The sequence below is a fragment of the Anopheles darlingi genome, chromosome 3, assembly GCF_943734745.1.
Source record: "Anopheles darlingi chromosome 3, idAnoDarlMG_H_01, whole genome shotgun sequence".
Lineage (NCBI taxonomy): Eukaryota > Metazoa > Arthropoda > Insecta > Diptera > Culicidae > Anopheles > Anopheles darlingi.
The window spans coordinates 69,775,694-69,790,967 of NC_064875.1; the positions used below are offsets into that span (position 1 = coordinate 69,775,694).

The following is a 15,274-nucleotide window of genomic DNA, read 5'->3' on the forward strand; positions in this document are numbered from 1 at the left end:
GGCAGCTGATTTATGCATCCGCGTGGCGCGTGCTCGCTCGCATCGCCTCGCATCGACAGCAAACACCCTTTGAGGGGTGCCCATGTCGAGGAGGGGACAACTATGTTGCGTTCCTGGGGGCCACGGTAGGCAAACATGTTTCGCTATCAAAAGAATACATTTATCATCTCCAGGCTGTTGCTCCTGGTCCTGACAATCGCGCGTACTGAAGCGACCTCTGGAGCTGCTGTTTATTGATTGGTTAACAAAAGATCTGCTGGTGTTTCGATCAAAAATCTGCTGTTAAGCAAACGTTGGATCAGATGCATAAAAAAATGGGTTCCCGGCACAATGGATGACAAATTTGTAAATTTTTGTCCAAACGGAAAACCGGTAGACGCGCGATCCCGGATCCAAACGACCCATCGAGTGACCTATGCTCTCCGCCAGCAGCTTCCGCACCGTGCGCACAACGCACACCCGGGCATCGCATCCCCTGGCTGGTAAGCGAAATTGGAAGCGTTTTGCGAAGAAAAAAAAACCCTCCCGTTAATCGCACGATTGTCCGCCGTTGCTTCTGGCTTCCCTCGCCCGAGAGGTGAGAGGTGAACTCCTTTATGTACTACACATGAATTAAAGCGCAATGTCACACTGTGCGGGCCCCACTGGCCATGTCCTCGGTGCGAAGCGAAGCGTTGGTGCAATTGAAATTGTTTGGAAATTGAAAGTTCCACCAGCAACCAAGCAATGGCGCCATGCAAACGAACAGAGAGAGAAAGAGAGTGAGAGAGTGTGTGTGTGTGTGTGTGTGTGTGCTCACGTATCAGTTCGTGACATTGAAAGTCACTGCCAAGCCACTGACAAGCCACTAACGGCACCATGTTCTGCACCAACTCACGGGGCACCCACATCGTTAGTTGCGAATCTTGGCAAGCCACCACCGACCCTCTGCCTTGACGATCCCACCCATTCATTGAACATTGGCGATCGCCGCTTCTTGTTGTTGTGTCGCTCTGGTTGCTGATGAGTCACGTTTTACATAAGTGATATGGCGGGGTGGCGGAGCTTTCGTAATTAGATGATTTCACATTTCACAAGCCTTGCGCTGTGGATCGCTTTGCAAGTGGATCGCCGCGACGCGATACGCGTCCATCAGAGCGGTGTTGGAGCGAAACGGAAACCGAAACATTGCCCGATTGACTGCTTGCGAGCGAGGATGCTGGATGCTGGTGGTTTTACATCATTTACACATCCGCTTGGCATCAGAATTTTGTCTCGCTTTTGAAGCCACTCGAGCTGCGGAGTGAAAGCGGCGGACATGGAATCGGGTTTTTGGTTCGATATTCAAATGAGTGAAGGGATGGTTGCTACCTCTTCCGCGGAGACTTCATCAAAGGGGACCTCGCTGGTGATGGCTGCTGGCAACAAAGTATTCTTCGTTATCCGGATTCCCCGAAACGAACTCACAAGTGGCGTTAGGTGCAATGAAAATCATAAATATTGGCGACACTCTAGCCCGCAGATAACCGGTTCTCGTCTGGCGTTCGCAACATCTTTCTTCGCTTCGCTTCGCAAAACCCTTTAGTAAGCGGTACGCGGTTTACTCTTTGACTGAAACACGCGTCGCAGCAGCAGTAATGCTCAGGACGACGAAAGATTTATAAGCATCAGTCTGGCTGCGTTGCTTGTAAGAGCAGAATTACAACCATTCAGCAGCAGGAACAGCAGCAACAGCATAACATGCCGGCACGGGAATCGATATCTTGCCATCCTTCGCTGCCTCCCGAACCCCTCCCGGAGTCAGACGAGTCGGACCCAACACGTGGAACTGATTTGACGTTCGGTAATCGAATCGCAGCGCGAGACGCGCGCTTTTGGCCCTGGCCCTGGATTGGATCGTGTTCCATACACTCCCGTGGGGATAATCGGAATCGCAAAAAAATGTCAGTGAAAAAAAAGGAGAGGGGCTTTCTCCATCTCTCCATCCCTCTCATACCGTTCGGCTTGTTACCTGTTGATTCGCTTAAAATTATAGTTTGTCTTTAATCGAATCGCTCTTGCCACTAGCAAAAGCGCGACATGCGCACTAGTGTCCGGGGAATCGGGGATTGTCTTTCTTCCCTCGCGTGTAATTTTTCTTCGCGAATTTGGTCAACCGGGCATGGGTATTTTTTTGTAAATTGCTTCATAAATTAAAACAGAAACTACAACCAATCGCGCATCGCGGTCCTTCCCCCAAGTGCAAGCGTCTGACTTTAATGACTTTTCACACCTCCCCTACCACCGCATGGACAGCAGAGCAGACGAGGGGTTTCATTTTCGCGCGAAATTTACTTTATCAATTGAGAGTACCATCATCATCATCATCCTTTCCATCATCATCAGCCCTTTCATGTCGATGCGACTTTCTAGCAGAAAATAACCTTCGAAATTAACTCTCTACAACTCTGCTATCGATCGGTTGGTGCGATCGTCGATTGAAATCATTCATTTCACTATTGGTTTGTGGAATCCCTCTCCCGCTGGGCTTTGTAACACTACATCCGACCTCACCGTGGAAAAGGGGGAAACCCTTTCAAGCGTACATTAAAGAGAAAGAACTGCCCAGATCGATGGAAGTGAAACAAAAGCAAATCTGAGCGCGCCCGCGCGCGCGCTTTATGGTGAAATTCGCAAATGAATGTAATTTGCATCGAAACGCATCCTCCAATCTCGTCGCGACGCGACACACTCACATCATGGTGCTCGCACCCTGAAATTAGTCGACCACCGTGCGCGAAGAGAGCGAAAGAGACTTTAATCGAATTGACTTGTGGTGAACGCGGATTCGGACTCATCTCCAATTTCGCCTCCAATCGCGTTCGCGTTAATCGCGTTCCTGCTGCTTGATGGCCCTTCGGCAGCGCGTGTGTGTGTGTGTGGCTACCACTTTTTGCCTCGCGCTCGTACGATCGATCGCGAACGGCATTATTTATTTGCTTACATTTTTCAACAACACATCCATCGCGAAAGCGAAGGTGCGATTGGCGCGACCCTGCCCCCGGGAAAAATAAGTCAATGTCACCTACCGAGCGCGTCCACCGTTCGTCCAGATGAAGCTGGATAATGATCGACCGGCCGGTGCGGGCGCGAGTGATAAACGCAGCATAATTGCATAGGTGCCAGGAGGGAGCCTTTTTTAACGCGTGTGTGCGCGCGCGTCCGCGACCATCAAGCGACAGGTTCGCCACAGTACCGACGACCAACGGTTGCGATTGTTTTTGGTGCGTAATTTATGTCGTCAAATGGTTGGGGCCAGACGACGCAGAACGCGCAAATGCGAAGGTAAGGCCTTCCCTTTTCCCGTATGTATGTGTGCGTCGTGATTGCTCGCTGGGAATATCTCGAGCAGGTCCGGGCGCTGACTGCCCGAGCGGTGATTGAATTTTTCGAACCAACATCAACAGCAAAACGCCGCGAACGTGATCGGCACCGGCGTGATGCTGGGAAGATTTCACTTTCATCCAGCATCCACATCCAGCAAACCCCCCTACGTGTCCATGTCACAGACACGCGTGTACACACTTCCTCCAGTCCCTCTTTCTCTCTGTCTCTCTCTTCGTCTCTCCCCAGACTCAGCGCACGGACTGCGAAAGTACGAAAATTATGCTGGAGAAGAGAGAAGGATTCAACCGTTTGATGATCGATGCGATCAAGACACAGACACACACACACACGCAAACACCGGCTAGTCACCGCAACTGTTCTGCTGATGCTGATGCTAATCTACTTCGTACGCCGACCCTCGTGGCCCTCTCTGGTAGCTCGCTCGCGCTGTTAACCATACTTAGCTAACGATCGAACCGATCGGATCGATCGTCCATCACTTTCGGAAGATCCGACGACGACGACGACGACAGCAGAAACACGCGGGCACCACGACGACGACGGCGACGACGACGGCAGGCACGCAGATTTTCTGGACTTTCGATTTCGATCGATCTGCGCGATCCTCGATCGATCGCACGGCAAACGACGAACATCCATGCCATGCCATCGAGCGATGCGCCAAAACTCCGCTGATTGCCCGCCAGTCAGCCAGCGTGGCTATCGAGAGAGTGCGGCTCCCTCTGCCCTCCTCCTTCCCCCCAGGAAGGTTGCAGCACGCGACGATCGTTTCGTTCGCGGCGCCATTCCGACTAACAAATCATATATGGTAATAATGATTTGAATTGCGTTTTGTGAGGCATCCCGCCGATTCCGTACCTCCCACCGATTGCTTCACCAACCGGCACACACACACACACGCGCGCAGGCACACGAGAGTTAGAAAGTTGCAACCGCAAAGCTCAACCGGCAGCTCAGAAGGAAGAGTAGCAGCAGTCCTGAGGGGAAGCATCCTAAGGGAGTCCCGTGGCCCGCTCTCGCATCGATAATAGAGCATATCACACACACACACACACAGAGGGCACAACATTGTACTGCCCCACGATTGCCCCACAACAGTGTGGTATGGCCACAGTTTCACACACTTAATCAAAATGGCGTACCATCACCGATGGCGGAGCACGCGATCCGGCGATTGCGGAAAGATAAATTTCGCGAAAGTCCACCCACGGCGGCGGTGGCGGCGCCACAGGGTGCGGGCGGTATGCAAGCACCGTGATGATGTTGTTAACCTCTTCAACCCCGAAAAGTTTGCCAACTCCCGCGCGCGCACCCCGAGCGCCCGCACAGAGAATCGCCCTCATTCGGTCTCCTGCCCTCCGGACGCTAACGAAGCGGAAGGAAGAGTCGATCGTGGCCGATCGTGATCGCTTCCCCGGCCACCACCACCACTACCAGCACACTCTCACGAAGCGGTGCGGATCGATAAAGTTAGATAATTTGTTAGCAAACATTGATTAGAGGGGAAAAAAAAGGGTTGGAATGACACATTCAATAAGCCACACTCCACGGCCACCGGGATGAATGATCGCAATTCGTGAGGCGGCGGCAGCGGCAGCGGATCATCCATTAGAGAGATTGAAACGTTGATCAAGCTGGAACCTCTCGCTTATCCCCCACTCCCCCTGGGAAGGTCCTTGTACCACTTACCTCCCCATCGTCGCCGATGGCTATTCGTTCGCTCACGGATTGCCGTTGATCGTCCTGCGGCACCGCATCAAAAGCCACCGAGTGATGTCCGATCGGTGCGGTGGTGCTGCTCGCGGTGCTTGTAACGCAGGTCGTGATGGTGACGGAGGATGGAATGTTGCTGCTGCTGCTGCTGCTGCAGGAGGCCGCATCCCGTTGCCGGGCCTCCTCTGTCTCGAGCTTCAGCCGGGCGGAAGCGAGCGAGGAGTACGGTTCACGGTTGTCTTCTGGTCGGAGCTCGATCAGATGATCCTCCAGGTACCAGCAGGAGTTTGGTTGACTCGAACCGGCGGCATGATAAACCACAGACTCGCTGTGCAGTGGTGGTCTCTCCGCTGACTCTGGTGTTCCTGTCGCCGAAGACGAGGCATCCTCAGTCGCCGATACGGACACACCACCGATCAGTACGTCCTTGCAGCGTTTCAGATAGTTTTTCATCTTCGAACGACTTTTGCGCACCTCTCCGCGGCTCAGCGAGTCACAGGCATCGCCGGTTGATGAGGGTTCCGAGGACGCACTCATCACAAGCACCTCGTCGAGACCGGCGGGACCGAGATCGGTGACTAATCGACAGGAGCGCGAGGCTAGTGCCGTTGTCGAGATGGCGGAAATGTTTGCCGACAAATTGGCCGTTTCGTCGTGCACCTTCCACGTCTGATCGTCGAATGATTTCGTGCGGCGAGTATTCGGCGATACCTGGGGATGATAGGAGGTAGAGAAATTAAATGAGATTATTACAAAAATATTCTTCACTAAATAAACATGCGGAACATCTCCAGATTTTTGGAACCGACTGCTCCAACCACGGAGCGATTGCTCCAAACAATAAGATTACCATTTTGGTTCCGGTCGTTCTTCACCATCGAACCTCCCGCCGAATGCTGTCAGAATATTGAGTGATTTATGCTAATGAGTCAATTAATACCTTGTCAGGACTGTGCCGCGACTGCGTTTCGTTGTTCTACATAAAAGGGAATCCTCGCCGCGCTCAGGGCACGTTTTCACGAGCGCCAAAACCTTCGTCTACTTCAACCTGACGACCGCCGCCGGAACGTGTCATCACCATCCCGAAAGGCGCCTCCCAATTTCAGGCATCGGTTACAAAGAATCGCCAAAACTTTTGCCGCGAAAACCGCCATTCGAACACGAGAAAAACTGGAAATCGAAAGTCGAACCCAAAGATGGACATTAAGGCGCACCGGAACCGATCCTACTTGCCGCACATTTGCTTTCCCGCCCTCCCCCTCCCCGGTGGCCACCTTAATTGAACCCGGGCGTGCTGGCGAACGGAACTGCTCGAGTTTGTCGTGTAGCGACCCGACCCACCTTCGACCACCTCTTTAGCCAGCAGTTCGGTCGCTTCAAACGCAAGCGTTATTTCTTATTCATTTCGACTTTCGGCCGATGCAATTGATCTCAAAACGCCGACATTTAGGCAAAGCACGTCTACCACCGTCACCGGTAGAGGGCAGGGCGGGACAGCAAAACTGCAGTGTCAGCACCTACGCGGCCCGCAAGAACTCCTCGCGTGAGGTAGGCCCAATCCACAACAAGCCGCACCGCGAGGCCCAGCCCCTAGCCTATATTTGACACCGCTCGGATGTAGGTCGGTGCCGAGCCGAAGTCAGCTGCGCACCTGAAGAGGAAAGACGATGCTTTCTTACGGTAACGGGAAAGGGATGACAGAGGCGTAGGAATGACATAACCGGCGCCTCGACATCGGAGACATAGCACGCGCCCCGAACCCCCGAAGAAGAGGACAAGACGATGCTTTGTTCCGGTAACGGAAAAGGGAGAACAGAGGAAGGAATAACATAATTGGCGCTCCGATATCGGAGACATAGCACGCGCCGAAAACGTTATAGTTATAACACCCGAAGATCGCCGAGAAGTCCCGAATTACCGGTGCGCACATAGATCAATTATGTACGGATTGCGCAAATCAATCAATTATTGCATCATCCCGATCATGCCGAATCAGCCGATGACGTCAAGTTGACAGAAATTAACCAATTGTATCATCCGGATCACGCTGAATCAGCTCGATGATGTCAAGATTACAGAGATTAACCAATTGCATCGGCCCAATCCTGCTGAATCAGCGCGATGACGCCAAAATTACCTAAATTTACATAAGGACGAACTATGGAAAAGAGGGGGGAAGAGAGGGTGAGAAGGGACTCGTTACGTAACAATTAGAACTAAAATTAAGACTATAAAAACCCGTGAATTTCAATAAACGAGTTGAGTTGTATTTTGTGCCGAAACCTGTGCAGTCTCGTCTTTCACTGCTAACCATCTTCTTTCAGGTAAACCCTCCTCGGCCCCTGCCCCGCCTCTTGATCCTCTAGAGAACCCCACCCGCGGTAATTCTCTTCTGGACACCAATTGGCATTCCCGGGCAACTGACTAGCCTCCCCACCCCCGGGAAGGTTCCATAGTTAGTGCAGCGCTCAGCCTGTGGATCCGCTAGAGAACCCCACCCGCGGTAATTCTCTCTTGGATGCCACTTGGCATATACGAGCGGCTGACTAGCGTCTTTGCTGCGGAAAGGTTCTATAGGACAGCGCTCAGCCCTTCGATCCGCTAGAGAACCCCACCCGCGGTAATTCTCTTTTGGACATCGATTGGCAGATACGGGCAGCTGACTAGCCTTTCTGCTCCCGGGACGGTTCTATAGTTGGGTAGCGCTCAGCCTTTTGGTACGTTAGAGAACCCCACCCGCGGTAATTCTCTTCTGACCACCAATAGGCAGATACGGGCCACCGACTAGCCTCCCCTCCCCCTCTCCCTGGGAAGGACAGTCAGATAGATACACTCCTGGTGACAGCCTGCTAAAAGAAAAAGCGCCATCGACCACTCGGGCCATAGCGGCTGACGGACTTCATCAGTCCGTACATGATTAGGTCCAGACCCCTCTCCGGGTTTGGCCTCTTCATCTGGTGACAGCGGTGGGATATAGAATCCTATATCGCTTAGTAATTACCCGGTGGGTAAAAGAACGCGATATAATAAAAGTAGGGAAGTAAAGTGTAAAGTAGGACCGTGAAGTGAACATCGTCGACGTGCTTCCAACGGCATCCCAGAACAACGGCCATCACGAGGGAAAGCGTACCCGAAGATGTCGAAGCGGATTGCATTCACAATTCTGTGGTAAGTCATTGGTAGCAGGTAAGTACAGCGGGTGAGAAAATATGTGAAATAAATCCGCATGTATCGCCGGATACATTAAGCAAACTCACATGTATCACCAACGCTGACGGGTTCTGCACGGTACCGTTATTTGCCTCGGCCGACCGCCGAGGGACACAGTGGGTGAAATCGTGGTGACAGCTCATCATAATTGGTGAAATTTGAGCAAGCCGTGGTTCTTGTGCGCAACTCAGTCGGCATGCAAGCCATTGTCGATTGAATCGATTAAAGTGCTGATCTACGTTTGTACGCAAAATCAAAGAAAACCGCGCAGGCGAATATTGCCAGCCTGCCGGTACAAAGCTTTGAATGACTGACCGTACGCTACGAAGCAAGACGGCCGCAGCAAAGTCTCAGGAGACTCTTGCTAATTGCGACAACGTTCATTTTTCTGACGGTTCACCGGCGATTGTCATAACTAAGGCCGCCACGGAAAACCACGAGGAAATAGAAGCAGCGGTAAGTGAGGGGGCGACGGAATCCGTAAACCGCCGAGAATCTCTAGTGCATTGGCCAAGTGCGGGTCTCGCTGACTGGGAACCGGAGTCCGACTATTCGCAGTATTTTCGCGACTTTAGAAAGAGTATTGTACGCGATAGCCTCACTTTGAACAGAACCTTCCAAGAGCTGAAGATGAGCAAGCCGAGGGAATTTCCGATTGAGCGAGCCATGGGACTCATCCCAGAGTTCCGAGGTAGGGCCGACGAATTAGATCTCTTCATACGCCAAGTAGATCGCGTACGAGAGCGGAATATTTTAGACGAGGATGATCTTTTAGATATCGTCCTCACGAAACTCAAAGGTGATGCTGTGAGCCATTTCCATCGGATAAGAGCAAACAGTTGGGAGGAAATGAAGGTGCTTCTCGTCAAAGAATTTGGTGACCACTACAGTTTGGAATCGGTTTTCCATAAAATCGAGACCTTGGCACAAAGGGCCAACGAAACCCTCAAGAAATACAAAGACAGAACTCGAACCATGTTCGAGTGGATAGCGTCGTTTGCCCCCGATAGTGAACAACCATATGCGCTTCGGCACTTAAAGCACCATTTCGTGGCTGGGTTGAGGGACGAAAATTTGAAAACGATGGCTCTTATTCAAAAGTCCATGGATCTCGAGTCGCTGATGGATTATCTCGAAGAAGTGCACGACAACGCCGATCGCGTTACAGATGCGGCTCGTCGTCTCCGGATCAACGAGTATGACTCAAGACCGGTAGTTAATGAACATCTTTATGTTGGGGCTTGTGCGCATAAACCCCAAGACCCCCGAACAGGAAGATGGGATCAGCCATGGCCACAGGAGCCACGATACCAAGATTTTGGTCATGCAGCTCAGTCTTACAGATGCATGAATCCGGGTTATCCGATTCCCCCGTGGGGGTATAGCCCATATGGCCGAGACCATGGTACGCCCCCGTTAGGCGGATACGATCCCCGATATCCAGCCCCACCATGTGGGTATGATCCACATTACAGAGATCATGGGTATAGGACCCATCCTTGGGGGTACGATCCGTATTATAGAGACTACGGGTACAGGGAACAGTACTGGAGCCCGGAACCACAGTACAGGAATCACAATCATAGTGCACAACCTTGGGAAAAAGAGCAACGATCCAGAGACCAAGGCTACCGGGATCAACCCTTGGGATACGATTGTCCCAACCAAGATTTTCATTCATCCAACAAGCACCACTCGAAGCCCAAACAGCCTCGTCAGAATGAACACTTTGACCAGGAGGCACGACACGAGGGCAATGCCCAGGGAAATAGGAACCACGAGAATCGATCGAGCAACGATCGTCCACAGACATCACGTCCCGAACAACAGAATGATAATTCCAAACAAAAAAACTAGAAGTTGGGAACTTGCGTAAACGTAGTGACGATCGAGGTTCCCGTTATCATAAGAACGAAATCAAGAAGGAGACACATAGAGCGCACAATGAATTAGCGCCACGCAATGTGAGTGATCTCGTGAAAGATGAGACGCTCAACCTAAACATAAACAGCGCCATCCAACAGAGCCATAATAATAAGAATGTGGGTCACGTTAGGAAGGAGTTAGAATGCATAGGAACTGGTCTCGTCGGCATAAAATTGCACACCCTTCGAGGTGAACCCGAACCCATACTCTTTATGCTCGATACCGGTGCCTCAGTAAATTTGCTGCGCTGGAAAGAAGCCGTTAACATGGGTATGAATGGGATTAATATTAAAGCAATTACGCGACTAGCCGGGATCAGCGGAAGAATAATCGAAACTCTTGGGACCTGCCAAATCGATCTGAATATTGGAGGCATTTGTTTCCCAACAGTTTTTCATTTAGTGCAAGAATTAGCATTGCCAGGATTATTAGGAGCTGATTTTTTCCACCAATATGCATCAGAAATTAATTACAATGAGGGATATGTGACTCTACATCCACAAAGAAATATTGAGGAACCATTCAACCAAAACTACACGGTAGTGAAGGTTACAGAGGATGGAGCCGACAAGGCATCTCAAGGAATGGCGTTGCATTTTGGTATGATACCAACAACAACAGAACCAAAAGTACTGCTTCAGGAAAAACTGGAACGGAATAATTCCGAACAGGACGTGGATGTTTTTGTTGAAGTAGAAAATGATAAAGATTATCGCGAAACGGTCTTAGATACCAATTTTGGCAGCGATTTAGCTTCATATCGCAGCATCAAAGAATTGGATCGAGATTGGAAATCCCGAAAGAAAAAGAAATGAATAGGGACAAGCGAATCTTGAATCCATTTAATAAAACCGCTACTGGGCATTGGACAAGGAAATAAAAGGAAATAAATTATTCTATGACAAATCGATTCGGTACGAATTGAAAGAAACAATTGTACCATAAAAATGGAATAGGAATGAAAGGCTGAGGTAACAAACGGAATGGTTAACGGATCTATATGGATCCTAAAGAGATTGAAAACAAGGAATGCACTAGAGCATATCGGTGAACTTCCTCACCCTGATGGCTCATGAAAGACAAGACAGACCTCAAGTCACTTTCAAAGAAAATAACCGAAGATGGTTGCAAATAGGGTTGCACCAAAATAGAGGAACTAATCTATGTACGTTTTTTCTTTGAGATAAATGTTCTTGATCACCGAGACAGGACAAACAAGGACTCCTCAGGTGCAACAACGACGCTAGAAACCTCATCGGTACCCGTCGATCCCATCCGAAGTTACGGGGATCGATATAGAAGGACGATCCGATCCCACAGAACGATCGGACATAATTCACCAGAGTTGGAGACGTCGCGTCGATAGCAGAGCCTCTGCGCTAGTCACCCTACGGCCCGCTGCTACAGAACGACCAACCCCCAACATGGACCTAGATCGGAACTTCCCGGCAAACGTGCCGGCACGCAGCTATGATGAATGCGGTATCCAAATACGACCGCACTCGCATGCAGAGAATGTGAGCGATCATCCTAGGCGAGACGTACGGAGAGGCGCCTGTGAGGGTAGCAGCAACCGCAGTCCCAACGTGACCAGCACCGATCGCCATGGACAGGGTGGCAGTACGGAGCCGCTAACGGGAGAATCTGAAGCGTCGGTTTTCAGCAGCAACCCGACCTCGATGACGATGGCTCGACCGACTTGGCGTCCCGAATACCTGATGTACGCAAACGAAGCCGCGCGGTTGAAATCGTTCGAGGCTTGGCCAACGGCGATGTCTCCGAAACCACAACAGCTGAGCGACGCGGGATTCTTCTACACCGGCCAAGGCGACCAGGTGAAGTGCTTTAGCTGCGGCGGAGGACTGAAGGACTGGGAGCCGGACGATGACCCGTGGGAGCAGCATAGCATCTGGTACGGTAATTGCGCCTACAGGACGACGATGACAACACCGAAACCCCTGGACGACACCATGGATAACGAGAGGATCGCAACCCCGAGCGGCGGTCCCGACGGCAAGATCTGCCGGATCTGCTATGACAGCGAGTACAATACGGCGTTCATGCCGTGCGGCCATGTCGTGGCGTGCGACAAGTGTGCCTCAACCGTCACCAAATGCCCGATATGCCAGCAGCCGTTTTATAATGTACTAAAACTTTACCTGTCCTAGTAGAAAAGTTCGTAAACGAAATCGAACTTCTAGAGTTAACGTAGCGATAGTGAGCCCCGCGAGTGGCCACAACCAGTACTGCGATCGTGTGCTCACGGGAGCCACGCCAGCGTATAGACCTAAGAATTCCGCGATAGTGAACCCAACGTGGGTCACAAGCAATAAATCGGTAACTCCGCGATGGTGAGCTCACGTGAGCCACCAAACCGATAGAATTCCGCGTACGCAAGTCCACGTGGACTCTGCATTAGATTAGACTTCGCGAAAGTGAGCCCAGCGGGTGGCCACAATCATTCCTTCTATCGTGCGCTCACGGGAGCCACGCCAACATATAGAACCAGAATTCCGCGATAGTGAACCCAACGTGGGTCACAAGCGATAAATCGGTAACTCCGCGATGGTGAGCTCACGTGAGCCACCAAACCGATAGAATCCCGCGTACGCAAGTCCACGTGGACTCTGCATTAGATTAGATCGAAACTCCGCGAAAGTGAGCCCAGCGGGTGGCCACACATATAACTCCGTGTAGGTGAGCTCAGGATAGCCCCCCCCTCCGCCCTTTCTGACTGCATACACTCGTTATGCAAGGTAGATCCGCGAACGTGCGCCCATCGATTGGCCACGACTGATGAATCCGCGTATGTGAGCCCACGTGAGCCACACGGTAGCACCAATAACGTCAGCGAAGCATAGGAAAGAATGGGTCAAACGTTACCCAAATAGGGACCCCAAACGGACCATGATTCCGGGGGAAAATTAGGCAGCTTAGGGACCGGGAAGGCCAACGGTTCAGAGGGGGATACCAAACGATACGCACCCGGGTTCAAGTCCCGACCCCCCAACCGACTTGGAGCCCCGAAGAAATCGCGACAACGGTCACAACCCTTACGCATGGATATCTCAAAATTCAAGATTAGATCAAAAAGGCCTTTAGACATACAGGTATCAGACGGTCAGGAAGCGGAAGTAACTAAACAGGTTACCAGGAGGGAAACGCACGACACAGCTAGGAGTACAGGACCTCGACCTAGGGGAATAGCCACAAAGGTGACCGAGAAATTAGGAAAAATCTAGGCGCCGTCTCCTTAGTCCGGGTTAGGGTCACAACCCACCTATTAGCCCACCTATTAGCCTTAAGAACGGACCAGCTTGTGGAACATCTCTGCGAAATGATCCACAAGCGCCAGTAAGTGAGGGGGGATGTAGCGACCCGACCCACCTTCGACCACCTCTTTAGCCAGCAGTTCGGTCGCTTCAAACGCAAGCGTTATTTCTTATTCATTTCGACTTTCGGCCGATGCAATTGATCTCAAAACGCCGACATTTAGGCAAAGCACGTCTACCACCGTCACCGGTAGAGGGCAGGGCGGGACAGCAAAACTGCAGTGTCAGCACCTACGCGGCCCGCAAGAACTCCTCGCGTGAGGTAGGCCCAATCCACAACAAGCCGCACCGCGAGGCCCAGCCCCTAGCCTATATTTGACACCGCTCGGATGTAGGTCGGTGCCGAGCCGAAGTCAGCTGCGCACCTGAAGAGGAAAGACGATGCTTTCTTACGGTAACGGGAAAGGGATGACAGAGGCGTAGGAATGACATAACCGGCGCCTCGACATCGGAGACATAGCACGCGCCCCGAACCCCCGAAGAAGAGGACAAGACGATGCTTTGTTCCGGTAACGGAAAAGGGAGAACAGAGGAAGGAATAACATAATTGGCGCTCCGATATCGGAGACATAGCACGCGCCGAAAACGTTATAGTTATAACACCCGAAGATCGCCGAGAAGTCCCGAATTACCGGTGCGCACATAGATCAATTATGTACGGATTGCGCAAATCAATCAATTATTGCATCATCCCGATCATGCCGAATCAGCCGATGACGTCAAGTTGACAGAAATTAACCAATTGTATCATCCGGATCACGCTGAATCAGCTCGATGATGTCAAGATTACAGAGATTAACCAATTGCATCGGCCCAATCCTGCTGAATCAGCGCGATGACGCCAAAATTACCTAAATTTACATAAGGACGAACTATGGAAAAGAGGGGGGAAGAGAGGGTGAGAAGGGACTCGTTACGTAACAATTAGAACTAAAATTAAGACTATAAAAACCCGTGAATTTCAATAAACGAGTTGAGTTGTATTTTGTGCCGAAACCTGTGCAGTCTCGTCTTTCACTGCTAACCATCTTCTTTCAGGTAAACCCTCCTCGGCCCCTGCCCCGCCTCTTGATCCTCTAGAGAACCCCACCCGCGGTAATTCTCTTCTGGACACCAATTGGCATTCCCGGGCAACTGACTAGCCTCCCCACCCCCGGGAAGGTTCCATAGTTAGTGCAGCGCTCAGCCTGTGGATCCGCTAGAGAACCCCACCCGCGGTAATTCTCTCTTGGATGCCACTTGGCATATACGAGCGGCTGACTAGCGTCTTTGCTGCGGAAAGGTTCTATAGGACAGCGCTCAGCCCTTCGATCCGCTAGAGAACCCCACCCGCGGTAATTCTCTTTTGGACATCGATTGGCAGATACGGGCAGCTGACTAGCCTTTCTGCTCCCGGGACGGTTCTATAGTTGGGTAGCGCTCAGCCTTTTGGTACGTTAGAGAACCCCACCCGCGGTAATTCTCTTCTGACCACCAATAGGCAGATACGGGCCACCGACTAGCCTCCCCTCCCCCTCTCCCTGGGAAGGACAGTCAGATAGATACACTCCTGGTGACAGCCTGCTAAAAGAAAAAGCGCCATCGACCACTCGGGCCATAGCGGCTGACGGACTTCATCAGTCCGTACATGATTAGGTCCAGACCCCTCTCCGGGTTTGGCCTCTTCAGTCGTCTGTCCGTGGTGGTGGAATTGGGGCCGCAACAGTGGCCCTCCGGTCAGTACAAAG

At 51.5% G+C, this 15,274-nt stretch overlaps 1 protein-coding gene across 1 annotated transcript in view; it reads right to left on the minus strand.

The window, feature by feature from the left end:
* Positions 1 to 2,710: 2,710 nt before the first annotated feature.
* LOC125955747 (uncharacterized) overlaps positions 2,711 to 15,274 on the minus strand; it is a 32,360-nt gene continuing 19,796 nt past the window's right edge. The window contains exons 2-3 of the mRNA XM_049686890.1: positions 5,056 to 5,790; positions 2,711 to 2,731 (exon numbers count right to left, since the gene is read on the minus strand). Of these exons, the coding sequence (XP_049542847.1) occupies positions 2,711 to 2,731; positions 5,056 to 5,790 (756 nt within the window). The remainder of the gene's footprint in view (positions 2,732 to 5,055; positions 5,791 to 15,274) is intronic.